The sequence below is a fragment of the Antrostomus carolinensis genome, unplaced genomic scaffold (assembly GCF_000700745.2).
Source record: "Antrostomus carolinensis isolate BGI_N321 unplaced genomic scaffold, ASM70074v2 scaffold41912, whole genome shotgun sequence".
Taxonomy (NCBI): domain Eukaryota; kingdom Metazoa; phylum Chordata; class Aves; order Caprimulgiformes; family Caprimulgidae; genus Antrostomus; species Antrostomus carolinensis.
In genome coordinates, this window is record NW_010300958.1 from 13029 (window position 1) to 37513 (window position 24485).

A 24485-nucleotide genomic window follows, 5' to 3' on the forward strand; every position below is an offset into this window, starting at 1 on the left:
GCGTTAGGTTTAACAGAAGATGATGTGCAGCATTTCCCCATGAGATCGTGTTTCTTGCTCAGCTTCAGCCTGCTCTGAACAGTGCCCCTGTGCTCCAAAATATCTCCATGGATATGCCACATGCCCTTAATGACCGCTTAGCATCTGGACCTGACTTCTTGCATTTTACTTGCCAATAAAAAGGAAGAGAAATGTATACATATATACAAACATATCTATACCAATGCGCTGAATTGATGCCACTCCTTTAATCTTGATTTTACAAAGGATAGTGCAATTCAGTGTCCACTGTCTGTGAAATAATAATATATTTGTATTTCCATAAAGTTGCACTAGGAAATGCTCTTCTGCCATTTGATAACTCTATTATGTGCTAGAAAAAGAGTAATTATCGTTTAAATCGACACCTTCATATTTCCTCCAGGAAGTGACTTAAATTTTAAAGATGTGATTTGTGATTGATGTGATTTGCCTCTGATTTTTATTGTAAGTGGAGGGATGTAGGGTTATTACAAAAAAATGATAATGTAGAGGATGAGTATCAGTCTTGCATTACTTCTACTGTTATATGTTAATATATATTAAAGGAATAAGTCACTATAAATTATCTTTAAAAATTTATTTACTCTTGAAAAAAATCAAATTTATTTCAGATTGGTGAAATTCGTGAGAATTAGTAATAGTATAAATAATTTGAAAAAATATGAAAGTTCAGTGTCCTGTTCTAGTCCTTTTGAAGGGTTCAGTGGAGGTGTATAAAGAGAAGCCCTGGACAGAGGTGATCAAATGTGGAATCTTAGACTGAAACTATTCCAACAGGATGGGGAGTGTAGTTTAAACCTTCTCTTATCTTACCAGAGTTTTTGTGAATGCTAGTTCTCTGCAGCAAGATGTTTGATTGATGCATAGCAACTGATAGGCAGTTTAAAATTACAAAGCTTTCAATTTCCTTGTTCCTGACAGATAAAGAGGGTGGGCATTTCCTAATTATATGGTATACATTCAAAATATTTAAGTTCCCTATGGTGCTCTTTGTGACTAATTTACTTCCATAGCATATTAACACTGCTGGGTTTGTGCTGTGGGAGGAGTGTGTAGCCTAACACGCTGTGAAGAGAGGAAATGTTTCACAACAAGAGGTCCTTCTGGCTCTTTCTCTGTTTATGTTACCACCTGGAAAGAAGAAAAGGTGGAATAAATGACTGATGATCCAGATAGATTGCATGAACAGTCACATCTTTAGTCATGACACATTAAGCTGGGCAAATTCACACTGAGAAGTGGCAGGATGGCACTTTAACTCCTGGCAGCCCATGTGATCTTGTGTAGGATATTGTGTAGGCACAAATAGTGCTTGACTACCTTCATGCTGGTATTGGCAGGCAGTGCCCCTTTAGTGGCCACTGAGCAGTCAGATTTTTGGGGGGGGAAAAGTCAGGGATACACTAATGTGAGGGACAGGGGCTTGAGGACAGGCTCTAGCAGAGAAGTTAGAATCTGAGAATGATAAATCAGTGGCTGTGCAAGCGACGTGGAGCTTCAGGGAGTCTCAGAATGGCATGACAACATTTTTCACTGTTCACATTCACTTTTCTAATTCTTGCCTATGAAAACAGACAAATTATCCTTTGTTTATGAGAGCTGATGTGCTCTGACACACTAGTTATTTGACTTCTGCTGCACTTCTCAGCACTAGTGTATCCTAAGTAAGGGCTGAAGATACAACAGCAGCTGAGCTCTGCAGCACTTCTCTCAAGTAATGCCCAAAGTCCACTGAGAGCAGCTGCTGGCTGTGGTGTGGCATGGTGCAAACTCAGGTCGTGTTCCACGGTGTCAGGACAGAGAAGAGAGCACACAGGCCCTGGAATTAAGGAGCTTCGTATGAGATTGAAGCGTCTGTGACTCTCACACTTCCCTGGTGTCCCAGAGCCTCTGAGACCCTGACAGCATATTCCTTTTCTTGAAGCTTTTTTCTTAACCTATGTTTAACCTGACTTTTGCGTAACCTACTGTTCAGTAGATTAATTGGAGAAAGAAGGTCAAGTTGCTTACGAAATTTTGCCTCCTAAATCTTCTGCTGATTTTTTTTCACCATTCTTTTATAACTTTGTAGCATGCTGAGCTGTCAACAAATTCCATATAATTGTCTCTCCCTTGACTTTACTGCATTTTTATTTCAGTAAGGAGGCCTTCAGTATTAAACATAGTGCCAACATCTGTGGCAACAGATTTCTAGATTTCTTGGACCAATTTAATATAAAGAATATATCATAGAAGAAAAAGTTGTTTTCAGGCACAACCTTCCCTTTGTCACTTTATCTTTCCTATTTCCTGAGATCTCAGAGATCATTACATGGTTACTTAGATCTTTCGTTCTCCACAAACTATATTTGGAGAGCCTGATATGTAAAACACTACTGTACAAAATCTTTCATGAAGAAGTGCTACTCACTTGCTTGAAAATCATAGCAAATGGTGCTTGCTGACATGGGAATCAAAGGCCTCCCATCTTGGATCAGTGTCTGTGACGCTGTAGAAATTGGAATCTTTATGTTCTCCCCTCAGCTCTTTCTTTATCCTCTGTTCTCATTTCTGATTCTTAGAGGTGCATAATAGAACTGATTTCTCAATGAAAAGACATAAGTAAATGCTCCCACACCATCTTTCATGCTTTTCTTAAGACTCCTCCCTGCTAAACAGTCACATAATTCACAGGCTTATAATAAAGTCTACTTATGGTATAATCAGTGTAACCTTTCATGACCAGTTTAGTTCTGCAGCCCTATTCAGTAAGTACAAGTCAAACATGTATTGAATACCTGGAAGCTGTTGTTTTAACACTCCAAATACTGGTTTAGACTTGTATGTTGTACTCTGACCCTGTCAATAGACAGGATGTCAGGCGATGGAATTGATGTATTGGGTTGAAGAATGGATTTACCTCACATTATGCTGAAAATCTGGACAGATATTAAGGTAGTATTACTGTTTCCATTTTAAGTTAGGGCATGATGTTTTATTTCATACCAGACCTCTTTGTGGCAATTTTTGCATGTGATCACAGTTATTTCTACTACAGAGATTTCTGCAGTTAGAAAATTGTACTGGAAATGATTTCTCATCAAACTTTCATTTATAATAGTATTAAAAATTTTTCTAGTCTGGGACAAATCCACCCAGGTTTCTGCTTTCCATTTCAGTACAGGTACATCAGCAGAGCAGTTGTAGCATGCTCACCTTTATACATCATTCCCTTAAAATAGAAATATTGGCTAATTTGTGGGAGAGAGTGTGAGTGAGTGTGCACAGCTCTGAAGCAGGACAGGCATTATTGCAGTATGTCTGGGCACTGCTGATTGGTAGCATTTGGCTAAAAATAGGAAAACAATCTTTGGACCTGTGGTGTACTTGGCCATGTAATATTGTGAAGGCAGGCTTCATGGCTGTAAATGATGCCTACAAATATAAGGCTTTTTCATGACGTGGAATATAGATGTGAGTTACTACATTTATCATAGCAAATAACTCACTTATTCAAATGCTTATTGTAAACTAAGATCTGGATGCTAAGGATGTTTGTATGGTTTGTATGGTTATCTAAATGTTACATGGAGTTGTCATTGTACAGGTTTCTTAATGTTGTGAAAAACTGAGAAAATTGTGAGGTCTTATTTTAAATTGGTGGATTTTTGGGATGATGCTGCCCTGTATTTCAGGTTTAATAGTATGAATTGCATTCATGGTTTTACTGATTTGCCATTTCTTGGGAAAAAAAATGTGATTCAGACACACCTAGGCTGCTGTCCTGTTTCAAAGAGGTGGTTACAGCAAAAGAAGAGAAGATGATATGTATTCTTTCCTGCTCCTCCTTTCACGGTGATGCCAAGTAATCACACTTTCTCTAGAGGCATGTGTATAGTAGAAAGCATTATAAGAAGGGAATTCCTAGTTATGAGCAAACCTATCAACCTTCTCAGACTCCAGTGAATGTGCCTGCACATTTCTGGGTCACTCACCATCTAGCATTGTTTTTCCTGTGAGTGGGGTCGCATGGCAAAAGCCCATCCAGTGATGTGACGAGGGACAGATCATGGGCAGAGCCATGTTTGAGGAATGTGTCTTTGAACAGGGCGCTTGCCAGCATGGAGCCCTGCTGGGTGGCACGTACCCAGCTGAGCTGCAATCTTCTGTGGTTAGTGCAACTGGTCACTGGATCACAACTCGAGCTACTGAGTGACATCCTGAAGTCTGGGGCTGCAGCTTATAGTGAGGAAGATGGAGGCATTTTAATAGAACAACCCAACTGGGGTCAAATGTGAGCCTTCACAAGTCTCTCGAGCATTTACTGGCTGATTACAAAACCCTGCCTATAAAACTGAGAAATAAGGAACAGAGAAGCTGAATTGCTGAAGAACTGGGAGTTTAATCCAGATAACCCAGGCACCAGCCTGACATTCTCACTCTTGGGCCATCTTTGCTTCTTGTTTTCCATTCCCTTAATGGCCTAATCTCTTTTATTCCCCCCCTTTGTCCTTCCCACATAGATATTTCAACATATGTATATGTCTGTGTATGTGGAATATCAGCCAAGCTGATACTTTGCTCCCCACAGAGTTCCTTGTGACCGCTCTCTCATGTAACTAATCCATAGCAATGTATACTCCAACAAGGAAAATTAAAAGGTTGGGAACCACTGACCTAACTTCTTAGTAAGCAACAGAGCTGGCAATCAGATGTAACCCGAGCTCCTCGTTATTGGAGCTGCCTGAGCTATTCATAGCAAAGTAAAATTGCTATGGGAATTGAGCTGGATTTATTTTGTTTGAATGCAAATTATCCCAGGTCAGACAGACTCAGATCTTCTGCCCCCTCAAATTCATTTGCATCAGCTCTGCCAGGCTGAAGCTTTTATCTTGAGGATCTTCACTGGGGAAAAGTGAGTATGGGTAGTGAACCGCCACTGTCTAGACCATTTGCTTTGAGGCTTTGATGCAGTCAGTGTAAGTCACTCTGAAGCCAAGACCTCTGAATAGGGTGAAGGGTCTACCATCAGCTAGCCCTGTGGGGTTAGTGCATGGGGTAAGTGTCTCTCTCTATTGGTTGCACCTTCAGCAGGGTATCTTTTAAGGAAGAGGGTGTCTTTCAGGCTTTTCTGCCATTCTCACTCATGATATCCACTCGTGATATCAAATGTTCTTCTGAAAGGTCCAGCTGCCAAAGTCCCATCATCACAGGAAAAGCTGCATTTTCACTAAAAACCCCAAGTTTGATTCTAGTACACATGATCATGAAGGGTAAAAAAACCCTCTTAGAAACTCACTTGAAAATGGTTCAAGAAATCAGAAAGAAAATAAAACACCAAAACCCTCTGGCATTATTTTAAAAAAATCTCATAATTTATAGTGGTGTTTCCTGCAAGGCCTCATTCATGACTTCTAATGTTTGGAGTTGCATGTCTGATAGAGAGCAATGTTCCTGATCAGAAACACTCAAGCAAGCATCTGCTAATGCTAAGTACCTATGGAAAAGAATTTCCAAGTACTGGTTTTACTTATCTATCATCAGTTCTTTGTTTTAAGCTGTTAATTTTCTGGGTCACTATGCCCTAATCTTACTGGTTTTGCCTTTGTCACAACTTTAGGAACAGAAGATTCCTTAAGAAGGCACACAGTTTCCCTAGAATATTAACACATCTGAATTCTATCCACATAAAATCGATTACCTGTACATAAAGGAGGAGGAGGAGAATCTTGCCAGCACATTTTCATTGCACCTAATCCTTAAGCATCATTAATAATTTGTAACAAACCATCCTGAGGGTAAAATTCTGCCCTGTCCAAAGGCCTGTTAAAAATCTCGGTATCTTCAAGTCACATTTCAGAGATTTAAGAGGAACATAAATGGTGCTTTTACTTTGTGTTGTTACACAGAATGAGAGGGCAGGGAGGGCTGCATTTTCTTCTCTTCAAAATTTCCAAAAGGTAGACCTCCTCTCACACTTTAAGGATTCTCTTAAACTGTTACATGGGATGCTAGATTAGGGGACTACCTGAACTACCTTCTGAAGTCAGTTTTCTGTTATTCTTGATGTACTGTAACTAACTAATCAACTGTCAGACAGCACATGACAAATAGTGGGCTGCCTCTTTTTAGGAAAAGTGAAGCATAAATACATTCATAAAACAATCCTACTGTTTCCTGTTTGCTTTGTGATGGAATTGGGAACTGCCATAACTAATAAAATATCTGGATTGTATCTTACAGTTGCAGGGATTTGATTAAATGGGCCATACCCAAGTGCTTGCACAGCTACCAAGCCTAAATTGGAGCTGCTGGTTTTAGCTAATTGCTTTCCAGCACCCTTATAGCAAGCCAAAGAGCCATACAGCTGAAATCATTAATGAAGTGATCTTGAATACAACTTGGTAAACCTTTGGCACTTAAATATTATCAGTGTATAGTTAGTGTCATAATGCTGTAGTTTACATTAGTATTTTTCTTCTGTTCACTTATCACGCCAACTTCTGTTTTAAAAACAAAGCAAAAGAAAACCATGAGAAATTGAGGGACCTCACGTACTGACAAGCAAGTATTTAATCTGTGGCAATGCAATCAAATTTGTGTTAGTTCTAGAATATCTCATTACCCTGCAATAAATACTAATTTAATACATTTAAATACCAATGTGACTGGTTCAATTACCTTAAGTGGAGGAACAAATAAGAATATTTCCTTATTTGCCATATGTTGACAGAGGATTGCATAAAGATGTTTTAAACAAGTTCAGTCAACTGCAGAAACACAAAGGCACTATTCAGAGATAACGCTGCCTTTGTTCATATAGGAATAATTAAAGACGTGCAATTTTGTTACCTTGTTTTAATAATTGCTGAATGTTCTGCATAGCACTTCTTTTGAGCAACCAAACAGAGTAGTCTTTCATGACTAACTCAGACTGGCAATTTAAACACCATACTTTCCTTCTGTAAGATCCTCAGATAATAAAATGCTATATTCTTAAGAACTCTTTAACATTTTATGTTTGCAAGAATCTGTATTATGATAGGAAACAGAATAAATTGAGTAAATTTTGTGAGACACTTAAAATCTAAAGAAAAATGTTATCTGCACAATTCTCAAGTTGGAATAGGCAACCAGTGATTCTAATGTTTCTTTCACAAAAAAAAATATTTTAGTGTGTATAAAGGCCAGTGGTACAGAGCCAGATAGTCCAATCTGGTGAAAATCAGTAAAGGTCTGCTGAGGTTATTCTCATCAGCCAAGGACCCTGTCCAATAAAACATTACATTTGTACTTCCCTGACTCTGGGGTAGTCGTCAGTGACTGCCTGTGCACAGACTTCATACATTTCTGAAGTACGGGTGAATTTGTTTGGCAAACATTAAAGCTAGGGAAAAGTTTAGTTAACTTAAATTCTCTCTTTCATTTAGTGTGTTTGCATGCCTTTGTGCTGCCTGGTTTGGGATAGGATCAAAAATGAACACGCTCTGAGTTTTACTCGTGGGATTTCTGACTTCAGTAATACATGTGTATTATTGGAAACCTCATGAGAGTCCATTCTCACTAGTTTCCCAGAACATTTTCTTTCCCAAATTGGTATAAACGCACTCTGGAAATGCTTGCAGAGACATTATTCAGCTCAATGGGAGCTCCTGGGTGCTTAACACTCTTTAAAAAGTCAGTCATTTATTTAACAACCTGTGTATGGATTTAGGGTCCAGACCTTTCACTTTCTGTTGGAGAATCATGGATCGTGTCCCACTCACTGTGTCTCAGAAGCTTGTTTAATTTACCCAGTGCTTCAGTGAAATAGGCGCATCTGTGTGAAGTGCCCTTCTGAGGGGGACAGAAACAACATATGGAGGCAAAACACACCTCAGCTCTGTTAGCTGCTGCTGTCCCCTTTCCAGTTACCACTCAGAAAATGGGCTGTAGGTCATAGTGGAGAGGGAATGAACTTCTTTAATTACCATGATTTACTGCTATTGCTTTGAGTGTTTGCTCATGATGCTTCCTGAGGGTAAAGATATCTTTCATCTCAGCAACACTCTGCAATTCAGCTCCTTCTTGCTGCTTTGCCAGATACATTGCTTGTCATTTTTTCTACCTAATTTCACATCTTAATTTGCTCATTTTGATTATATTTTCCAGAGCACTGACATTTTGACCCTAACCTGAGAGGTGTTCAATAACCCATCTCTCAAAAAGTCAGTTAGGGATATTTGGTATCTATAATTCCAGGTCAGGCTGTACTATACTGCTGGCTATAATTCTTGGATGTAGTTTTGCTTATGACTGTAGTAAGGTTATAGTCTTGCATATTTTTTTTCAGACTACCAACTTAACCCATCCCAAGAGGTGAGTCTACTTCATTACAGGTTCTCTAAAGAAACAATGATTTATTTACACTGCTTACATGATGCAAGATTGCTTTGAACAGCCTTGTACTAATATTGGTTGAATAACCTTACTTTGGAGGAGAGAGGAATCCGTAAGATGAATGTTGGCAAACTTAACAGGACGTTATTCTTTTTGAGATTCCTTGGCATGTGTGAGAAAACTATATTTTTTCCCCATTTCCCCAGCTTGACCCCAAACCCATTCTAAACATCTGGCACTTTTCCTGCTGTCTTGACAGGATTTTGTGTCAGGCTGCTGGTGTCTGCACAGGGGACTGCCATTTTCACATGGGTTTCTCTGAGTGTGTATTTGAAATGGATCTGAAATCACTGTTCTCCAGGCTACTAGCCATGAACTAGATGTTACAAAATACCATGTAGACACGTAAATGTTTTGCTGCGCTTGAGCTAATAACCCTGTCTCTTAGCAGCTACATTGCTTCCAGTTTGAGCTGGCTTGCCACCAGCTTCCTTGGAGCATGTGCAGAATGAATGGAGGGCTGATCGCAAACATGAAGATCACTTCTACACTGTGTGACAGGACTGTCATTATCCATTTATAAAACCTGAGGGGAGGGCTTCATGTCCCCATCAGTCTGTGCTGGAATCTGAGCAGAGGTACAGGAGTTATGGGAGACCTCTCGCTTCTTCTAGCACACAGTGCAGCATATTGGTATTTGAAAATGGACATCTGCACAATTCTAGAGGCCAGTCTGGGCCCAAAGGTAGTTCTATGTTATGTGAATAGCTTCATGTTCTCTGGATCTCCATTTTACCCTCTTTCTGCTTCTAAGATGCTCTTTTTTCCAGTATGGGAAACATTCTGTCAGAAAAAAAACCATGTCTGAGCTAGGGGAGTCTCCTCCAGCAACAGAATTCTTTGGTGGCAGAGATAGGTCTTTTGTGTTTCCTTTGTGATGCCAGAGACTTAGCAGAGCATCAGGGCAGAAAATAAGAGTTTGACTTTGATTAAAATGAACTGTAGCTAGGATAACTTAATGAGATTGCACTGCAAAGTGAATGAGAAAAGACTCCAATATGCTGTGACATGAGACGATTCCAACAATATTGTGATATGGATACTAGCTATATAGGCATCTTTGACCTCAGATAATTTTAAATAACCAGCAACTGTAGTTCTTAATATTTCAAGGAAGTTCTTAATTTACATTTTTATTCGCTTTAAATAGAAATAAAACCTGTACTTTATGTCTCTGTACTTTACGTGCTGTAATTCTCGTTAAGATGTGTTTGAATCAATGATTTGTGTTTTTGAGGAGCTGAACAGTTGGGAAATAACACAACAGAGGTCTTGGATCAATGTCCACTGAAGTCTGTGGGAAGCTTTATGCCAATTTCAGTTGGCCTTTTGTCAAGTCTTTTAAAAACTTTGCATGAGTATTTGGAACTATTTTAATGGGTGTGAAACTGCATTTAACTCTTCCTTTTGAGAGATTTTTTGTCTTGAGTACATGCACACCCATTTAATTTTATAGACTTCATTAGTTTCTGTGGTCATTGTTTTAATTACTATCAGTTAAGACACAGTGGTTTTTTAACAACTAATTTTATATGTCTACTCATAACACTGAAATAAAGCATTCTGGATATAAGTAGTATTCCTTAGACAATACATGCAAACTTTTTAGAACTTTATTTAGTTGAAATACTCCTGTCTTTGTACAAACCATAATTTAACTTTACATCAGTCAGTACTAAGTAGTTACGTTTAGCAGTGACATTGCATTTCATTTGTTCATACGTTTTAATTCTCAGTTTCATTTCATTATGCTTCTTACCTCATTATTTGCATCTAGTTTATTAAACTCCTGTAACTTTACCATGCATATGGCCAAGCTGTTGCATTTAATTTAATTAGCATGTAATGAAAATGCCTTGTATGCAAACAGAGAACCCACAGCCGTGAGACTCTGTAGTTTAGAGCAAGGGTTTGTCTACTATCTTAGAACTTAGCTTTGTTAAAATACAGGCAAGAAATGTAAGTTCTGAAAATCCTTCACTCACTGTCACTGAGTGTCTGTTTTTTGGAGATGCTGAAACCTCAAAATGAATTAGGTTTACAGGCTGGTAAGCTGCCAAACGCTTCACTCAGAGTCTAAGTACACAGAGGGAGACAAATGGAAGCAGCTTTTGTGTTGTTCCAATAAAAGGCCAATGAGACCTGTTAGAAACAGATATGTTAGAGTGTGACTCTCAAAACCATTCCATGTGGGTCTAAAAACAATGGAAGATTTACCTGGTTTTGTATAGCTAAGATGAACTTTCAGTGTTTTAAAAAATTCTCCTTATTTTTTAGTTTATAGTCTTAATTTCAATTAAAAAAATCTTGAGGCAGATATTTTATTATCATTTCCCTTGTCCAAATTTCATTTTGAGATTCTTCCTCCTTTTGAAACACACCAAGAAAACAGAACAAGTGCCTTGCCTTGGTGATAACACCCTGATACAGAGGAATTTCACAAAGACGTATTGGATCTGAAAATTCCTTTAGCCCAGAGCTAAGCAAACATTTCATAACAAATAACAAGTGGGAGGAACGCTGCCTTCTCATCGCTTCTCAACTTTTCTGCAAACAAACTACAAGTTCCTCTAATTTATTGATTCAGAATTATTTGCTACCCACACAGAACAACGTATGTCATTCTGTTAACTTTCCAATGTCGTGGAATATCCCTTGCAGAAAAATAGCAAATAATGTGTTGTGAGGGAAGAACAAGAAAATAGCAAATTCCAACTGAGCAATCTCTTGGGTTTTCCTTCCCACCATATTCTCACAATTGCTGCTATTATTAGTGATAGCCACAGTGGGAGAGAGAGGGCATAGACAGGAGTCCCTGGTCTTTTTCATGCTGTGTTGTCTAGACTTAGTAAAAATGTTAGATTTTGTCATCCTGCTTCCTCTCATGATGTTATAATTACAGAGAATCTGAAATAAAAATGGGGTTTTGACCTATCTGACCCTCTCCTTGTTGGGTCCCAGAGTTAATGGAAAGATATCACTGAGTTCTGATTCAAGGAGAATCACATGTATACTTAAAACTATGCTGGCAGTAGGAAAACCTAATGCATAAAATTTCCATGAAAATGTTGCAGTATTTGTTCATCTAGTGAAATATTTGAGCTGGAGAAACTTATTGCATCTAAGTTACAATTCCAGATATCTTTCATGTAGAAAAAAAATGCCCAGGAACACTTGTTTTTGAACACACTTCCCAGGAGTACAGACTAGCCAAAACCTGTCCTTCAAGAAGCTGGAATTCCTTGGCAGCGTAAAGTTAGAAAAGATGATTCTGTGCTAGTACCCTGCCTCTGTGCTCTGGCATTTCTCAGCTGGCATATTTTCCAGCCAACATGGCCATAGCCATAGGCTGCTTTGCTAAGGCTAAAATTCAAGAACTTGCAAGAAAAGTATCTGGCAGTTATTGCCCAACTGCCCCCTTTGCAGTGATCCAGAGGACTGTATCTCTGTCAGAAGCCAGGTCAGCATTCTCAGCATTACTTTGGAATTACCAAAGAGATTATTTTAAAATGAATCCTTGAAACCATCCCATACCTGGAAGAAATGGAAAATGGTCTGTGATTGAATGAGTGTCCAGACTGTTCTGTGGCACTTCCCCTTTCTTCTTGACAACTTCATAAACTAGATGTTATCAAAAAAGAAGGTATCTTTCATTCACACAACATTTGTCAATTTGGAGGATGTGTCTGATGTAAAACCCAAATGAAAGAAGTCTTTTTGGGGATTTAGGGTCATTTTTGCTAGGAAAAAAGTGAATGCATTTGTAAAACACTCAGCTACAGCGAATGTAAAGGTGCTTGCAGTACAGGGCCTGGAATTCAGTTTGCTTCCCTCTCCCCACTGCCCCCAAATTCTCAATCCACCCTTATAATGTTAAATATAGAAATTACATTTGGGGCTGAAACTTGGTGTACATCAGGGACAGTTTCTTACAGGAAAATGTAGAAAACTCTTTGTTACATATGGTTTGAATAATTTACAAAATGAATCCTACAGGAATAATTTCAGATGTGGAAATCTTTAAAACGGGGAAATAAAAACCAGATTCACTACATTTCTGTTTTCCAGATGAGAAAAAAAAATCCTTTAGCAGTGCCCAATTATCAGTGTACTCTCATAGATAAAGATTGCCTCTCGAAACCACTTTTAAATTGTGTGATGACACACAGCATAAGGATTAAAATATTAGTCTTCTTCCCTACAGGAAAGTATTTTCTCATGACCAAATGTGATCTGACATTTGAAATATGCCAAATTATTGCAGTCAGCAGGCAAGTTAGATTCTTGTCAATTATTTAAAGCCTGTCTCTTATTGACAGAGGCAATTTTAACTTCATATAGAATGTTAAGTAGATACAGGCTGAGATATGTAATTATGAATTGATGTAGAAGAAAGGAGAGGGGGAAAATTGTTAATCAGCATATCATCTATATTTGTTTTCTTATTATTTTTCAGGAGGCAATTAGTCCCTCCTAGTTCATAATACGGAATCTCTTCTATTGTCAAAATTTAAAACCACAGTATGATTTTATGAGTGCTATGATTAGCCCCCTGTGAAAGATGCTTATACTGGGGAGTACTGTGAAGGTACCTTTGATTTGGAAAGACAGAAGTGAATTTCCATGAAGAGGGCAGAGTTTCTGACTATGGACTGTTGAAGACCTGTATATGCCTGATAAATCTTTTCAACTGGAATAGACTTAAAGTCAGTTTTAGCATTAGCTTAAAAAACAGTTAAAGCTGTGAAGATTTCATATGTATCTTTCTATTTTCACTTGCTTTTCATTTTCTGTTGGGTTTTCTTCATGGGAAACAGTTCTGAAAGTGCAGAAAATTCCACAAATCCTTAAGAAATACAGTGCTTACATTAGGCATTCAGACCGCTTTCCTTCTGATACCCTTGGCATTCTGGTCCTAGGAGGCTAGGCTGAAGAAAAGCATCCATTTCAGAAGGGAAATAGGTGATACATGTCTAATATGTGTGTTTTCAAAGAATACGTTTTGAGGAAGGAGGGGGAATAATGATCTGGGAGGACTTAAGATGTCGGGCAAGATGGTTTGCAATTGACATTTGTTTGTCTGCACATATTTTCCTGAAGCTTAAGAGATATGTAGTCCTCATGGGATGTCAATTTTGGCAGGATGGTGTTGGCACATGGTGGAGCTTCACTGATCCAAAACAAAAATCTGTATCTAGTATTACGTATATAATGTAATAGAATTACCTGATGAAACAACTTCTTGGTTTTTGACTTAGTAAAAAAGAGTGTTTATTACAACATGTTTTACAAAACCAAGAAATGAAATAAAATCATAACTGATTAATGAGCTGCATGGAAATACTTCCTCAGTGCCACCCACATTTCCCTGGCCCTGATCCTGGAAACACTTCATCACATGTGCAGTTTTATGCATAGATACTATGTGAAAAATACAGTGTAGTTTTCCCATACTTACTTATGTCTTTCAGGGATCCAGGAAGAAAAACAATCAGATACTTGCTTTCACTGATCAGTTTCCTCCTGTAGGAGGGCATACATTTTAAACTGCCTTTATGATGATTAAATTGCAGGAGTTGATTACTGAATGATAATACTAAAATGTTCAGATGCTTCAGCTTTGTGTTGCTGTACCACAATGTGCTTACGTTTCTACTTAGAGTAACCTTAAGTCTGAGATTCCTGTCTGGTAATACCTTGTTCTGAAAAAACCCTCAATCTTAATTAAAACATTTTGATTTACTAATATATGCATTTATTAGGAGTTGCATTTTCCAAAAGCATTTTCTTTTTATGTGAGACTGTACACAAGCACACATACAAACAAATCTGTGCTGCGAAGAATGGATTAATATTGCATATGAAATTATTCAAGGTACTGTGTGAAGGTGCTAAGCTGTCAGTCCCACAACATTCTTGTTCTGTGTGTTACCAAATGTGAAACCTAGTCATCTCCAAAGTGAAACAGTACATACTTAAATTGGGAAGACTATCTAGATTATATCTGGAGTGAATCTAATTTAGAGGAGCATAGGTCAATCTGTCTAGGCATTGAAAGGAGATCGCTTTAAGAGCTATCATATTTCACCTGTGAACCTTGACAATCCTTCCTCTCATTTGTGATGGTGTTTTGTTTTGGTTTTTTTTTAGTCAGGTTTGATAAGGACACGGAAGATCGAGTTCCTTATTTCTCCATTACCTCAGCAGCTAGCACAGGAGCACAACTACACATCACCTGCTGGACACCATCCTCATGTATTATATAAACGAACTGCAGAAGAGAAGGTGCACCGGTACACAGTACAGTCGAATCCCAAATACTTTTCTTTTGGTCATCACAGAATTCCCACTTCCCACAAGTATCATGCTCAAGCGAATGGTTACCACCATGGAAAGTTTCAAAAGCAACATTTTTGTGGACGTCGCAAGAAATGTATGTAAGGAAACTTTTTCTCCTTGTTTGAGATAGTGGCTCTTAGAGACTGTATGGTGATTTTGAGGTGTGCTTCATAGTCACCTTTGTGATGGAGACATGATAATTTAAAAAAATACATTTATAAAGCAAAATAGATATGAGAAATCTGATTGTTCCTTTAAATTGGTGTCATCATCCATTTTATTAAACCATCAGAATCACTGTTTAGTTTTCTTATTCTCTACCTAGATTAAAAAATCCCTTGCCTGTTTTTTTTTTGACATTGACATAGTTTTCAGTAAGCAATTCTGGTTTAGATTGCTGCTTTTGCACAGTGATGGATGCCAAATCCCTGAACTGCTCTCTGTTAGTTTGGGGATATATAACTAATTATTCTTGAAGATGAAGAAAAAGTCTTCCAAATCATTAATTTCTGAGAGGATAGAGAATAAGTCTTAATTCACCATTTGATAATGAAATTTTCAGCAACTGAGATCTTCAAAAATAACCTCCCATGTAAACTGTTTAAATAAGATTTTGCAGCCACCTCCTAAAACCCATATTGGAATATAGTATCCTGCCAAGGTCTATTCTGAGTCCTTCATTAGGCTCTCAAATTGCAGAACGTTTTAGAGCCCCCTTGGACCCTATATCCATACTTAGAGCATTCAGTTGATTCTGTTTGAAAGCTGATCCACTTCTCAGCTGAGGTTCCTTAACGAGGGTCTCCAGGACTGCACACAGAATTGAAAACATTGTCTCAGCCCAGTTATATTCTTCCAACTTCCTTCTTGAGTTCTGAGAAAATAAGTTCCTTTTCCAAAAGGCATGTAGGGAAGAAAGAGAAAAACAAATAGAAGGGAAGGAATGAGAAAGAAGGTAGTGGAAAAGGTGGCTGTCTTAGACTAAGGCCTATCTGAGTCCTGAAAGCTGCTTATTAAAAATTGACTGCTTCTTCAAAAACTCTTCTCACTAGACTTGGAAACTAGACCTCAAATGCCAGATGCACAAGCCTATGATTCAATGTGTAAACATTTGCATTCTGATGCAGTTCAAAACTACCTCATTTACATCCTCCCTTTCCCTCCTGTCTGGTTTTCCTGCTGCCTGCTTCAGAGCAGAGTGTAATGGTGCTAAATTAGCTCATCTGCTCTACAGTGTTTTATTTTATTTGCATTGTCCACTGTGGTCTTGTGCCTTATTTACTATACCCCCTGTGACTGCTTGTCCAAATCAGAATTATTCATGTCCTCTTGAGCTTTTAAATGGTGCTTTTCCCTACAATCCCTACAATAAATGAGTACATTTTGAACAGTGTATTTTCATAACCTCCTGGGATGTGAGAAGATAATATCATTATTCCTGTCTTATAAATGGAACTCACAGACACAGGAGAGGTCAAAAATAACCATTGCTTCTGGGTACCAAATCGATAAACTGAGTTTTTCTTTAAAGTACTTAACAGAATATATATTCCTGTAATTGTATATGTGTATCTATATGTTCAATAATTTCAGTTACTACTATCAGCTCTTAGCTGCGTATTCAAGCTGGGCTTATGTTAAATGAAGAACATGCAATTCACATCCAACTGTGATGAGTTTAGTATAAGTGATTTACCCATAATTGCTTAAGAACTTGGTGTCAGACACACTGTTAGAATCCGATTAAGCAAGATTGCACTTGATCTTTCTTTTCACATCCTGCAGTCTTTCCCTTCATGCAGTACATACGTGTGACTTCCTGAGAGAAAGGAAGGAAGAGTTCTAAAAAATAACAACCTATTTCCATACCCAGCCCTGATTAATCTATAGAACAAGTTTATCTCATGTTCACTGAACAAATGCCCTCCTACAAATCAAATCCTGTGTGATTGTTTAATTGAAAAGGCACAGATATAGGATGTAGAAGAAAACCATATCACTTTGGTAAAGGCAGCACCCCTTCTATGAGTACTTGGGGCTTTTTTCTTCTTCTTCTTCCTTTCTTTTACTTTCTTTTTCTTTTTTCTTTTTTAATTTTTTGCATTGTTTTCCTGGTCTCGTTCTGAGATCTGGAGTCCTATCAGTTTGAAATTTTCAGCAAAATCCAATCTGGTCACCTGGAATAGAAAATTTCAGTTTGAATGAACAGAGGCATTGAGAATGCAGTCTTATGGCAGGCAGTCCTTCGTTATTAACGCTGCCTAGTCAAGGTTAATTTATCCTAACCTAAGAATGGATCCAAGCTTGCTGAACAGTAAGAGGGAAGAGCACACTGCCACTTTTAGTGTCATAAAAGTAGCTTGTTCCACTCACCATCTTTTCAAATTTCATATGCTGGCAGTTTGTAAGCACTAGAAAAGCCAGTTAATAATCTTTCCAACTCTTCTTCACAATCTAAATCTTTTTAAATCATGAGAATTGACTGGACTGTAGTTAGTAAATCATGCTTGAAATGTTGCTGCTGCTTAGGTTTTATTAGTAGCAGTGAAATTAATTCAAGAACAAAACTCCACTGCCCATGAATTTATGAGTCAAATGCCTTCAAGTTGTATTGCCTTCAAAATAGCACATGGAAACTGATGTGCTGTGAACTGAACACTTCACTCTTGGGTGAGGCCTGTCTTCATGTCTTGATGTGCTTCCATAAGATAAAAGTTCTTTGAGCTTGTAAAGGACAATTGTTTATAATGAGTGATACATTGAAATATCTTACTAGCAGAGCCACTTGCAATGTTAAATATAGTTCAGAGTGACTTAGTTCTTGAAAGCAGACCACTGTTGTGCATTCTTTGGTATTCTTCACGTCCCACTTTGGCATCGAAGGAAGTAGCATCTCTTTTAGCTGTCTTGTTGGAATAACTTTCTGATGAGGGACAGGCACCATTTTTTTAATTACCTGAGGGTCCCTCACTTATGTCATGTTACATCCTGTGTCAAAAAAAATTCCTATTGTTATCCAAATAGTATGTTAAAGTATCCTTTGAATTAATTCTTGATGCAAAGGCAGTGTAAGTGTATGCAAAAGAAGCTATGACTAACAGGAGCATTACAAGACGTAGAACATAGATTTATTTTTCCTGTTTTCTGGCTCTCTGAAGAAATGGAGTAGAGACCATTCTTTAACCATACCATTGACCATGCTGCACAAGCACAGAGGGGAAAAAATGCACCTTGGCATTGGGGTGGGTGGGCTGGGTGCTGACATCCTGTTGTCGAGCCCTCCTTGCTGTTGCCTGACATTTCCCTATACTAAATAAATATGCTCCCAGCAGGATTAATCTCAGTGGCAAATTCGCATAGAAGGCTAATGCCACTCACAATAGCAGGCTGGCAGGAATCTTACTTGTGGTGTGTGTCTGCTTTCTCTACTGATGGTGGACATCTGTTGTGGAAAGGACTTTACCAACTGCTATGTAAGTAGTACATGCCAAACACCTCAGAAAGTCATCAAAAGGACAGGAAAAATGTATTTTTTGCCACAGATGCTACCACTTGATCAGATTAATTCCTTATTTTAAACTGCTTATTTTATACAAATGTGTTTCTCCCATTTCCTTCTCTCCCTGTAGCCATCCTTCCCTCAGGAGTGAATCAGGTCCTTTTTAATAAATATACAAGAACTTAGCCATAAGTATTAAATCACATGCTGTAAAAATAATCTAAGACTCTAAACCTGTGATACTTCATTTTCTGATTAAACTATTCATGGGTGATCTGAACCCATTCCAAAACTGAGTTTTATTTCCTTTTAGATGCACCTAAGCCACCCACAGGAGAAACATACATTCGCTCGGATGAATACGGGACTTCTGCAAGGTTCAAAAGGTCATCTGCTAAAATTCAGAAAAATGGAAGTTTAAATGTTGAAACCCTTGTTGTGGCAGATAAAAAAATGTTGGAGAAACATGGCAAGGAAAATGTAACAACGTACATCTTAACAGTTATGAATATGGTAAGATGTGGTGTAACTGGAGTATATTTTCCCTGTGGAATATTGTTATGTCAAAGTAGGATCTTTCATTAGAAAAATAGCGATACCAAAAAGAGCAGGGGCACCTTACACAAGCCTTTCTTCAAGCCTCATGTAATGTATTACTTACATCAAAAAGCTCTTTAAAAATACATCCTCAGATTATCACAGGTCTGGCAACAGTACTGTAAAAAAATTTGAAAAATATTTAAAATGTTAAATTCTAAAATATTTCTTGTGCTGCACAAAAAAGGCAGATACTCTGAAACTGAAACTTTCATTTAATTTAGTATCACGAAGCTTAGTGTGTTTTGTCTGATGTCACTCCTTGAAACTCCAGTTTATTTGAGAAAAATAATATTTAACTAGAAATGTTTTCCTTTGTGGCTTTACTCTTCAGTTTTGTACTACAAAACTTGAACTTGAACTTTGAATTTGATTACACTTGATCTAGGATACCAAGGACAGAACAAAGCCCACTGAAATCAATAGAAACTTTTCCAAATCTTTTAAGTGTAGTGGTTTGGTGCATAATTCTTCTGAGTTAAGCTCTTTTGGATTAATCCTATGAGGTATATAACTCCATTAATTTGTATTGAAAATTGAAGCCCAATGCAATAACTCGATGCATATGTTTAGTCTATTAAAAAACATTGTACAAGTAGATGATATTTCTTCTTCAATAATCATTGCAGGTCTCTAGTCTGTTTAAAGATGGAACAATTGGAAGCGATATAAACATTATCGTTGTGAGTCTTCTTCTTTTGGAACAAGAGCCTGTAAGTTGTGTCAGAATTCTTGTGTGGTATACTTCATGTGCTACTGTTCATAGAGAGCTTTGGGTGTTCCCATGTTATGTACATAAACTTTCATTAGAGGTTTCTTAAAACATAAAGCACGAGAAGATTAAAATTACAAAATGTCCAAAATCACACTTTCTGCATTTCACTGCTTCTCAGTTTCTGATACTTAAAATCTTCATTTCATATAAATGTTCTTTAGAAACATTGAAATGCTTCTAGTAAGATAAAACTTTAAAATTTCCAACATTTTCTTGAAGAGAAATGTCTGGAATAAGAAATCTACTTCAGAAGTATTTAAATAAAGAAAGAAATTTTGTTTTGGGCTTTCCAGGATGTGATGATCAGAAGGGGGAAGGAGTCAAAAGTTCCTTGTAACATGTAACAAAAGGTGGGAGTGGAGCCAATTCTTTTGGCAAGGGTGCTGAGACGAAAGACGACAAAATCTCTTTTGATGAAAAGAAATTCGTGATGGGTTGATCTACTTGGATATTGCTTTTCCTCCACAGAAATCTCCAAAAATTTTAATCATAAGATTGAAAATAGTTTAGTGTTCAGCTTTATCAGGAATCAAATATATTTGTACATTGTAATTCCAACCACTGACTTTGAAAATATCTATGCATCTGGGGGGAGACGCAGTTTTATTTTACAATTGTAATAGATTCACTCATCAACTGAATTGGTCATCACTGACAGTTAACGTGGGAATATATAAGTTTATGTCGAACAAATATGAAAAAGTAATTCCTTTTCCCTAACCAACTCTTATTCTTTCAATCACCTTTCTCAAGTACTGATGGAAGCACCTTATTTCTGTGTCTGTGAAATATCTACAGGGTGGATTACTGATTAACCACCATGCAGACCAGTCACTGAACAGCTTTTGCCAATGGCAATCTGCTCTGGTTGGGAAGAATGGGAAGCGCCATGACCATGCCATCTTGCTTACAGGTTTTGATATCTGCTCTTGGAAAAATGAGCCCTGTGATACTTTAGGTATGATATGAAAAGACATTCTGAGAAATTCGTGGGTGTCAACAGCAGCATCTTGATTATAGAGACTGAAATGTTATAAAACAAAAAAGTAAATTTTTGCATATAAAGTTAGCCTTCTTGAAGAGGAAAGAACAGTGTTATTGTTACATATTTGTCTTTGAGGTATCTAGAATAAATTTTAATTTCTGATATTTCTGTATTATTATTGGTATCACTGATACCATTGCCCCATAAATAGTAGAAACATAAGTTATCTGAAGACATTTTTTTGGATTGTCACTTCTTCAAGGAATATTTTTGATTTTGGAATATTTCTCAGACACTCTGATTTTTATTTTTTTTTTCTCTTGTGACTACTTGCCCTTTTTGAATGGGATTCCTCCCTAATTTGGAAGCAGTAAAGGCATAACAGGGAGGAAAAATAATCTTTACAAGTAAAGTGTATTTTGGGAGATTAAGTTTGATTTATACTTTCTTATACCAGATTCCCTTTATTGCCAAATAAAAGTCAGCTATAATTCTTCCGTGATAAACCTGATGAAGTAGACAACAGTCTTCATGCACCACAATAGAGTGGCTTATTAGGACCAGTGCAGATGATACGTGTGTTTGGAATTCTGTAGGGCGACAAGCTATTCTACTGCTTCCTTCCTTCAGGGTTTGCACCTATCAGTGGCATGTGCAGCAAATACCGTAGTTGCACCATTAATGAAGATACAGGCCTTGGACTGGCTTTTACAATTGCTCATGAATCTGGACACAAGTAAGTTATTTTTCATGAGTCTTACATGCTTGTTCTAGAAATAAATATGTAAGTGAAATGGAAATCAAATGGAAATCCATCTATTGGATTTCTATGGTAATAAGACTGTAATTTTTCTAGGAACCTGCTGTCTCTCAAACAAAATCAGTCAATAGTCTTCCATGGACCTTCAGCTATTCTCTGAACTGTTGAATTAAATCTAAAGAAGATGATTAGGTTTTGCTCTCCTGTTTTTTTTTTTTCCCCAAATAATTTTGTTACTTTTTCACAACTTTTTGCATGGTTTTGATTTTCAGTTTTAACATAGCTCAAGCTGGACTTTGTCTAACCACTGATAGTATAGAACAATAGTTTCTCTATGTGGTACAAATCAAGGGTCAGATAAAACATGGGCAAAGGATCTTTACTTTGTGCAGCAACATTACTGGAGAGCAGTAGTTGAAAAGCAGTGGTACTGTATTCTGCTGTTTGGTCAAGGCATGAATCCTTCCGATTCTGCATGATTGAATCAGGACTATTCAGTTTTCATTGTACAAATATGCTCTACAGTATATACTATGACCTAATGTCTACATGAGTGACCCTTTCACAGGTTTCTGTACATCTGAAGGGAAACAAGGAATTAACGAATAATCCAGCTACCAGTGAAGCCCGTGGGAATTGTGCCAAGGCTTTCAGTGGGACCAAATATGTAAAATATATATTGTTTGATCCTCCTGCCACACTAATGCAATTTCACTGACCTCAGTACATTTTTAATGCCCTTCGATCAGTATTAGGAGATAATCAGGCCCATAGCTTATTTTTCAATAATTATCCCCTTTAGTCTCTTAATGTCCTTCCTTCCTGTTTATTTTCTTATTTGCTTTGAGAGATTATTCTTGGAAATTTTTTAATGCTGATTTGTTTCTTTTTCACCACTGCCTTTGAGTCTCATATTATTCAGCCTTTCTTTGGTATAGTTCCATACTCCTGTCTAATAAAATGCATCTTATCTCCTGGAAAAATTCTGCCCCAGATACAAAATATCTTTATAATTTGTTCATGTTCATGTTCCTGAGACTACTTAGTATGTGATCTAACACAAAAGAACTCATTCTTTGTGATACAGAGATTTCTGGAAGTAAAAAAAACAACCAACCTGTGACAGCTATGGAGGTGCTGAGGTCCACTTTGAATATATTAACCTAAGGATTTCATAGCAGGAGAATATTGTATACTGTATAGATCATCTGTGATCCATTGAGTAGCTTCAGTTGTTACACATTTCTATGGTTTTCTTCAAGTAGCTTGTGTTTTTACCTGAAAGCTTAACAGTTCCTTTGGGAGTTCAGAGCCCATTGTGTCAGTGGGTATATAAACTGTGGATTCTTTGGCTGCAGTGCATGTGAACAAAGTTAGTCTGTTATAAAGGGTTCTAAAATACTAGCTCAGTTGGGACTTTTTTTGTCCATTTATAGAAGGAGCCATATATTTTAGCAAGTTTGGAGCCTCAGCTGGTGGCAACACATGCAGGAACTCTGATGAGCCTGCAATGATTTATAATAGTAGAGGATCAAGTCCAGTAAATTAGATACTCCCTGCACATGCACAGATTACATTCATAAAGTCACCGATGTACTACAATGTTGAAGTAACAGATTATGAAATTTCTATTCGAAACATATTGAAATTCACAGATGTACAGTGAGTAAATATAGAACAGTGAAGGGAAAAAAAAAAACTTTAAAATTAGCTTTATTGTAACCATAAGCTCCACATGATTTATCATTCTTAACTTGGTTTTCATTATTGCTTATTATTCTTTATATGATCCTAACACCTCTCCTAGTGAAAGCTGGGCCTCATGATGCTGCAGACTGAGCAAAGTGCCCAGTAAGAGGCAATATCCCCACTAAAGAAGTTACAGTCTAGACAAAGTAAGTGTTAGTGTATAACAAAGGTGAGGAAAAGAAAGTGATTTACCTGAGATAATATAGCAAGTTAGTGGCCAAAATTAGAAAGACAATCATATTTTTGTATTCATACCTTGTATTCTATTCATTCAATCCCACTTCTTTTGCTACAGACTGATGCAGCTAGGTAGTTCTTCCCTCCTGTTAGGAGGACAGTTAGGTTATATTCTTACAGCTTTCCCTGCGTTCTGACCTCCACACCGTTCATGTTAACAGGCATTATCACTGCACAAAGAAAGGCTCGGACTGCAGACGTGTTTTAAGCTGATAGATTTATAGGCAAGCACAAGTATGACTGAACATAAGATCCGCTACTTCCATCCATCTCACCATAAAACATTTCTCCTTCAGGAAAGAGAAATGGTTAAACTGTAAAGCTTCTGACACAGTCTGCAGCTTCGGTATTTATGTGCCAGGGTCTTGTCATTAGCTCATGTTGCAGAGCTCCTGTGCATCACCAATATGGGTCTCCCTTGAAACTTGGCTATCTTTTTCTCATCAGACAAGTATATGATAACAATAAAATTGAAATGCTATTAATTGGAAGTTGTTTCATACTAATAGTCATTTGTATGGTGCATATGTTTTCATCCCTTTGGAATGAAAGAGATGAATTCCACATTCCCTGTGGAGTTCAAGCATAGAGCTATTACCCAGAAAATGTTTCTTCTGCCCCAAATTGTGTCTTACTTCTGTTTAATCTACATTTTCACTCTCATGCCTGGTTCTCTTTTCAGCTTTGGTATGATTCATGATGGAGAAGGAAACCCTTGTAGAAAAGCTGAGGGTAATATTATGTCTCCCACACTCACAGGAAACAATGGAGTGTTTTCTTGGTCTGTATGCAGCAGGCAGTATCTCAACAAATTTCTCAGGTAGGTCAGATGTAAATCTGGGCTGGTGCCAGGGAATGTATCTTTAGTAACTGGGCTTGAACTCTTGAACAGACATAAAAATTAGTTAAGTGTGAAATTCACCTCTTTTGAAATGTGCTCAAACCAATGTACTCTTTGAGCCCACACACTTGGACTTATGAAGCGTATAGGTGGTATGGCATACAAGCCTTTTTGTCCCACCTCGTTTCAAAAGAATGAATTTCACCCTCCGTGAATATCCTGCAGTAATGACTGGCATATCAT

General features: G+C 37.5%; 1 protein-coding gene across 1 annotated transcript in view; it reads left to right on the forward strand.

Annotated features, from left to right (window-relative positions):
* The window catches only part of ADAMTS18 (ADAM metallopeptidase with thrombospondin type 1 motif 18), a gene marked incomplete at both ends in the record, with an annotated part of 49879 nt that overhangs the window by 12869 nt on the left and 12525 nt on the right, over positions 1–24485 (forward strand). Inside the window, 6 exons of the mRNA XM_029083836.1 lie at positions 14611–14893; positions 18612–18811; positions 19525–19608; positions 20469–20628; positions 21286–21391; positions 24084–24221. Coding sequence (XP_028939669.1) covers positions 14611–14893; positions 18612–18811; positions 19525–19608; positions 20469–20628; positions 21286–21391; positions 24084–24221 — 971 coding nt within the window. The remainder of the gene's footprint in view (positions 1–14610; positions 14894–18611; positions 18812–19524; positions 19609–20468; positions 20629–21285; positions 21392–24083; positions 24222–24485) is intronic.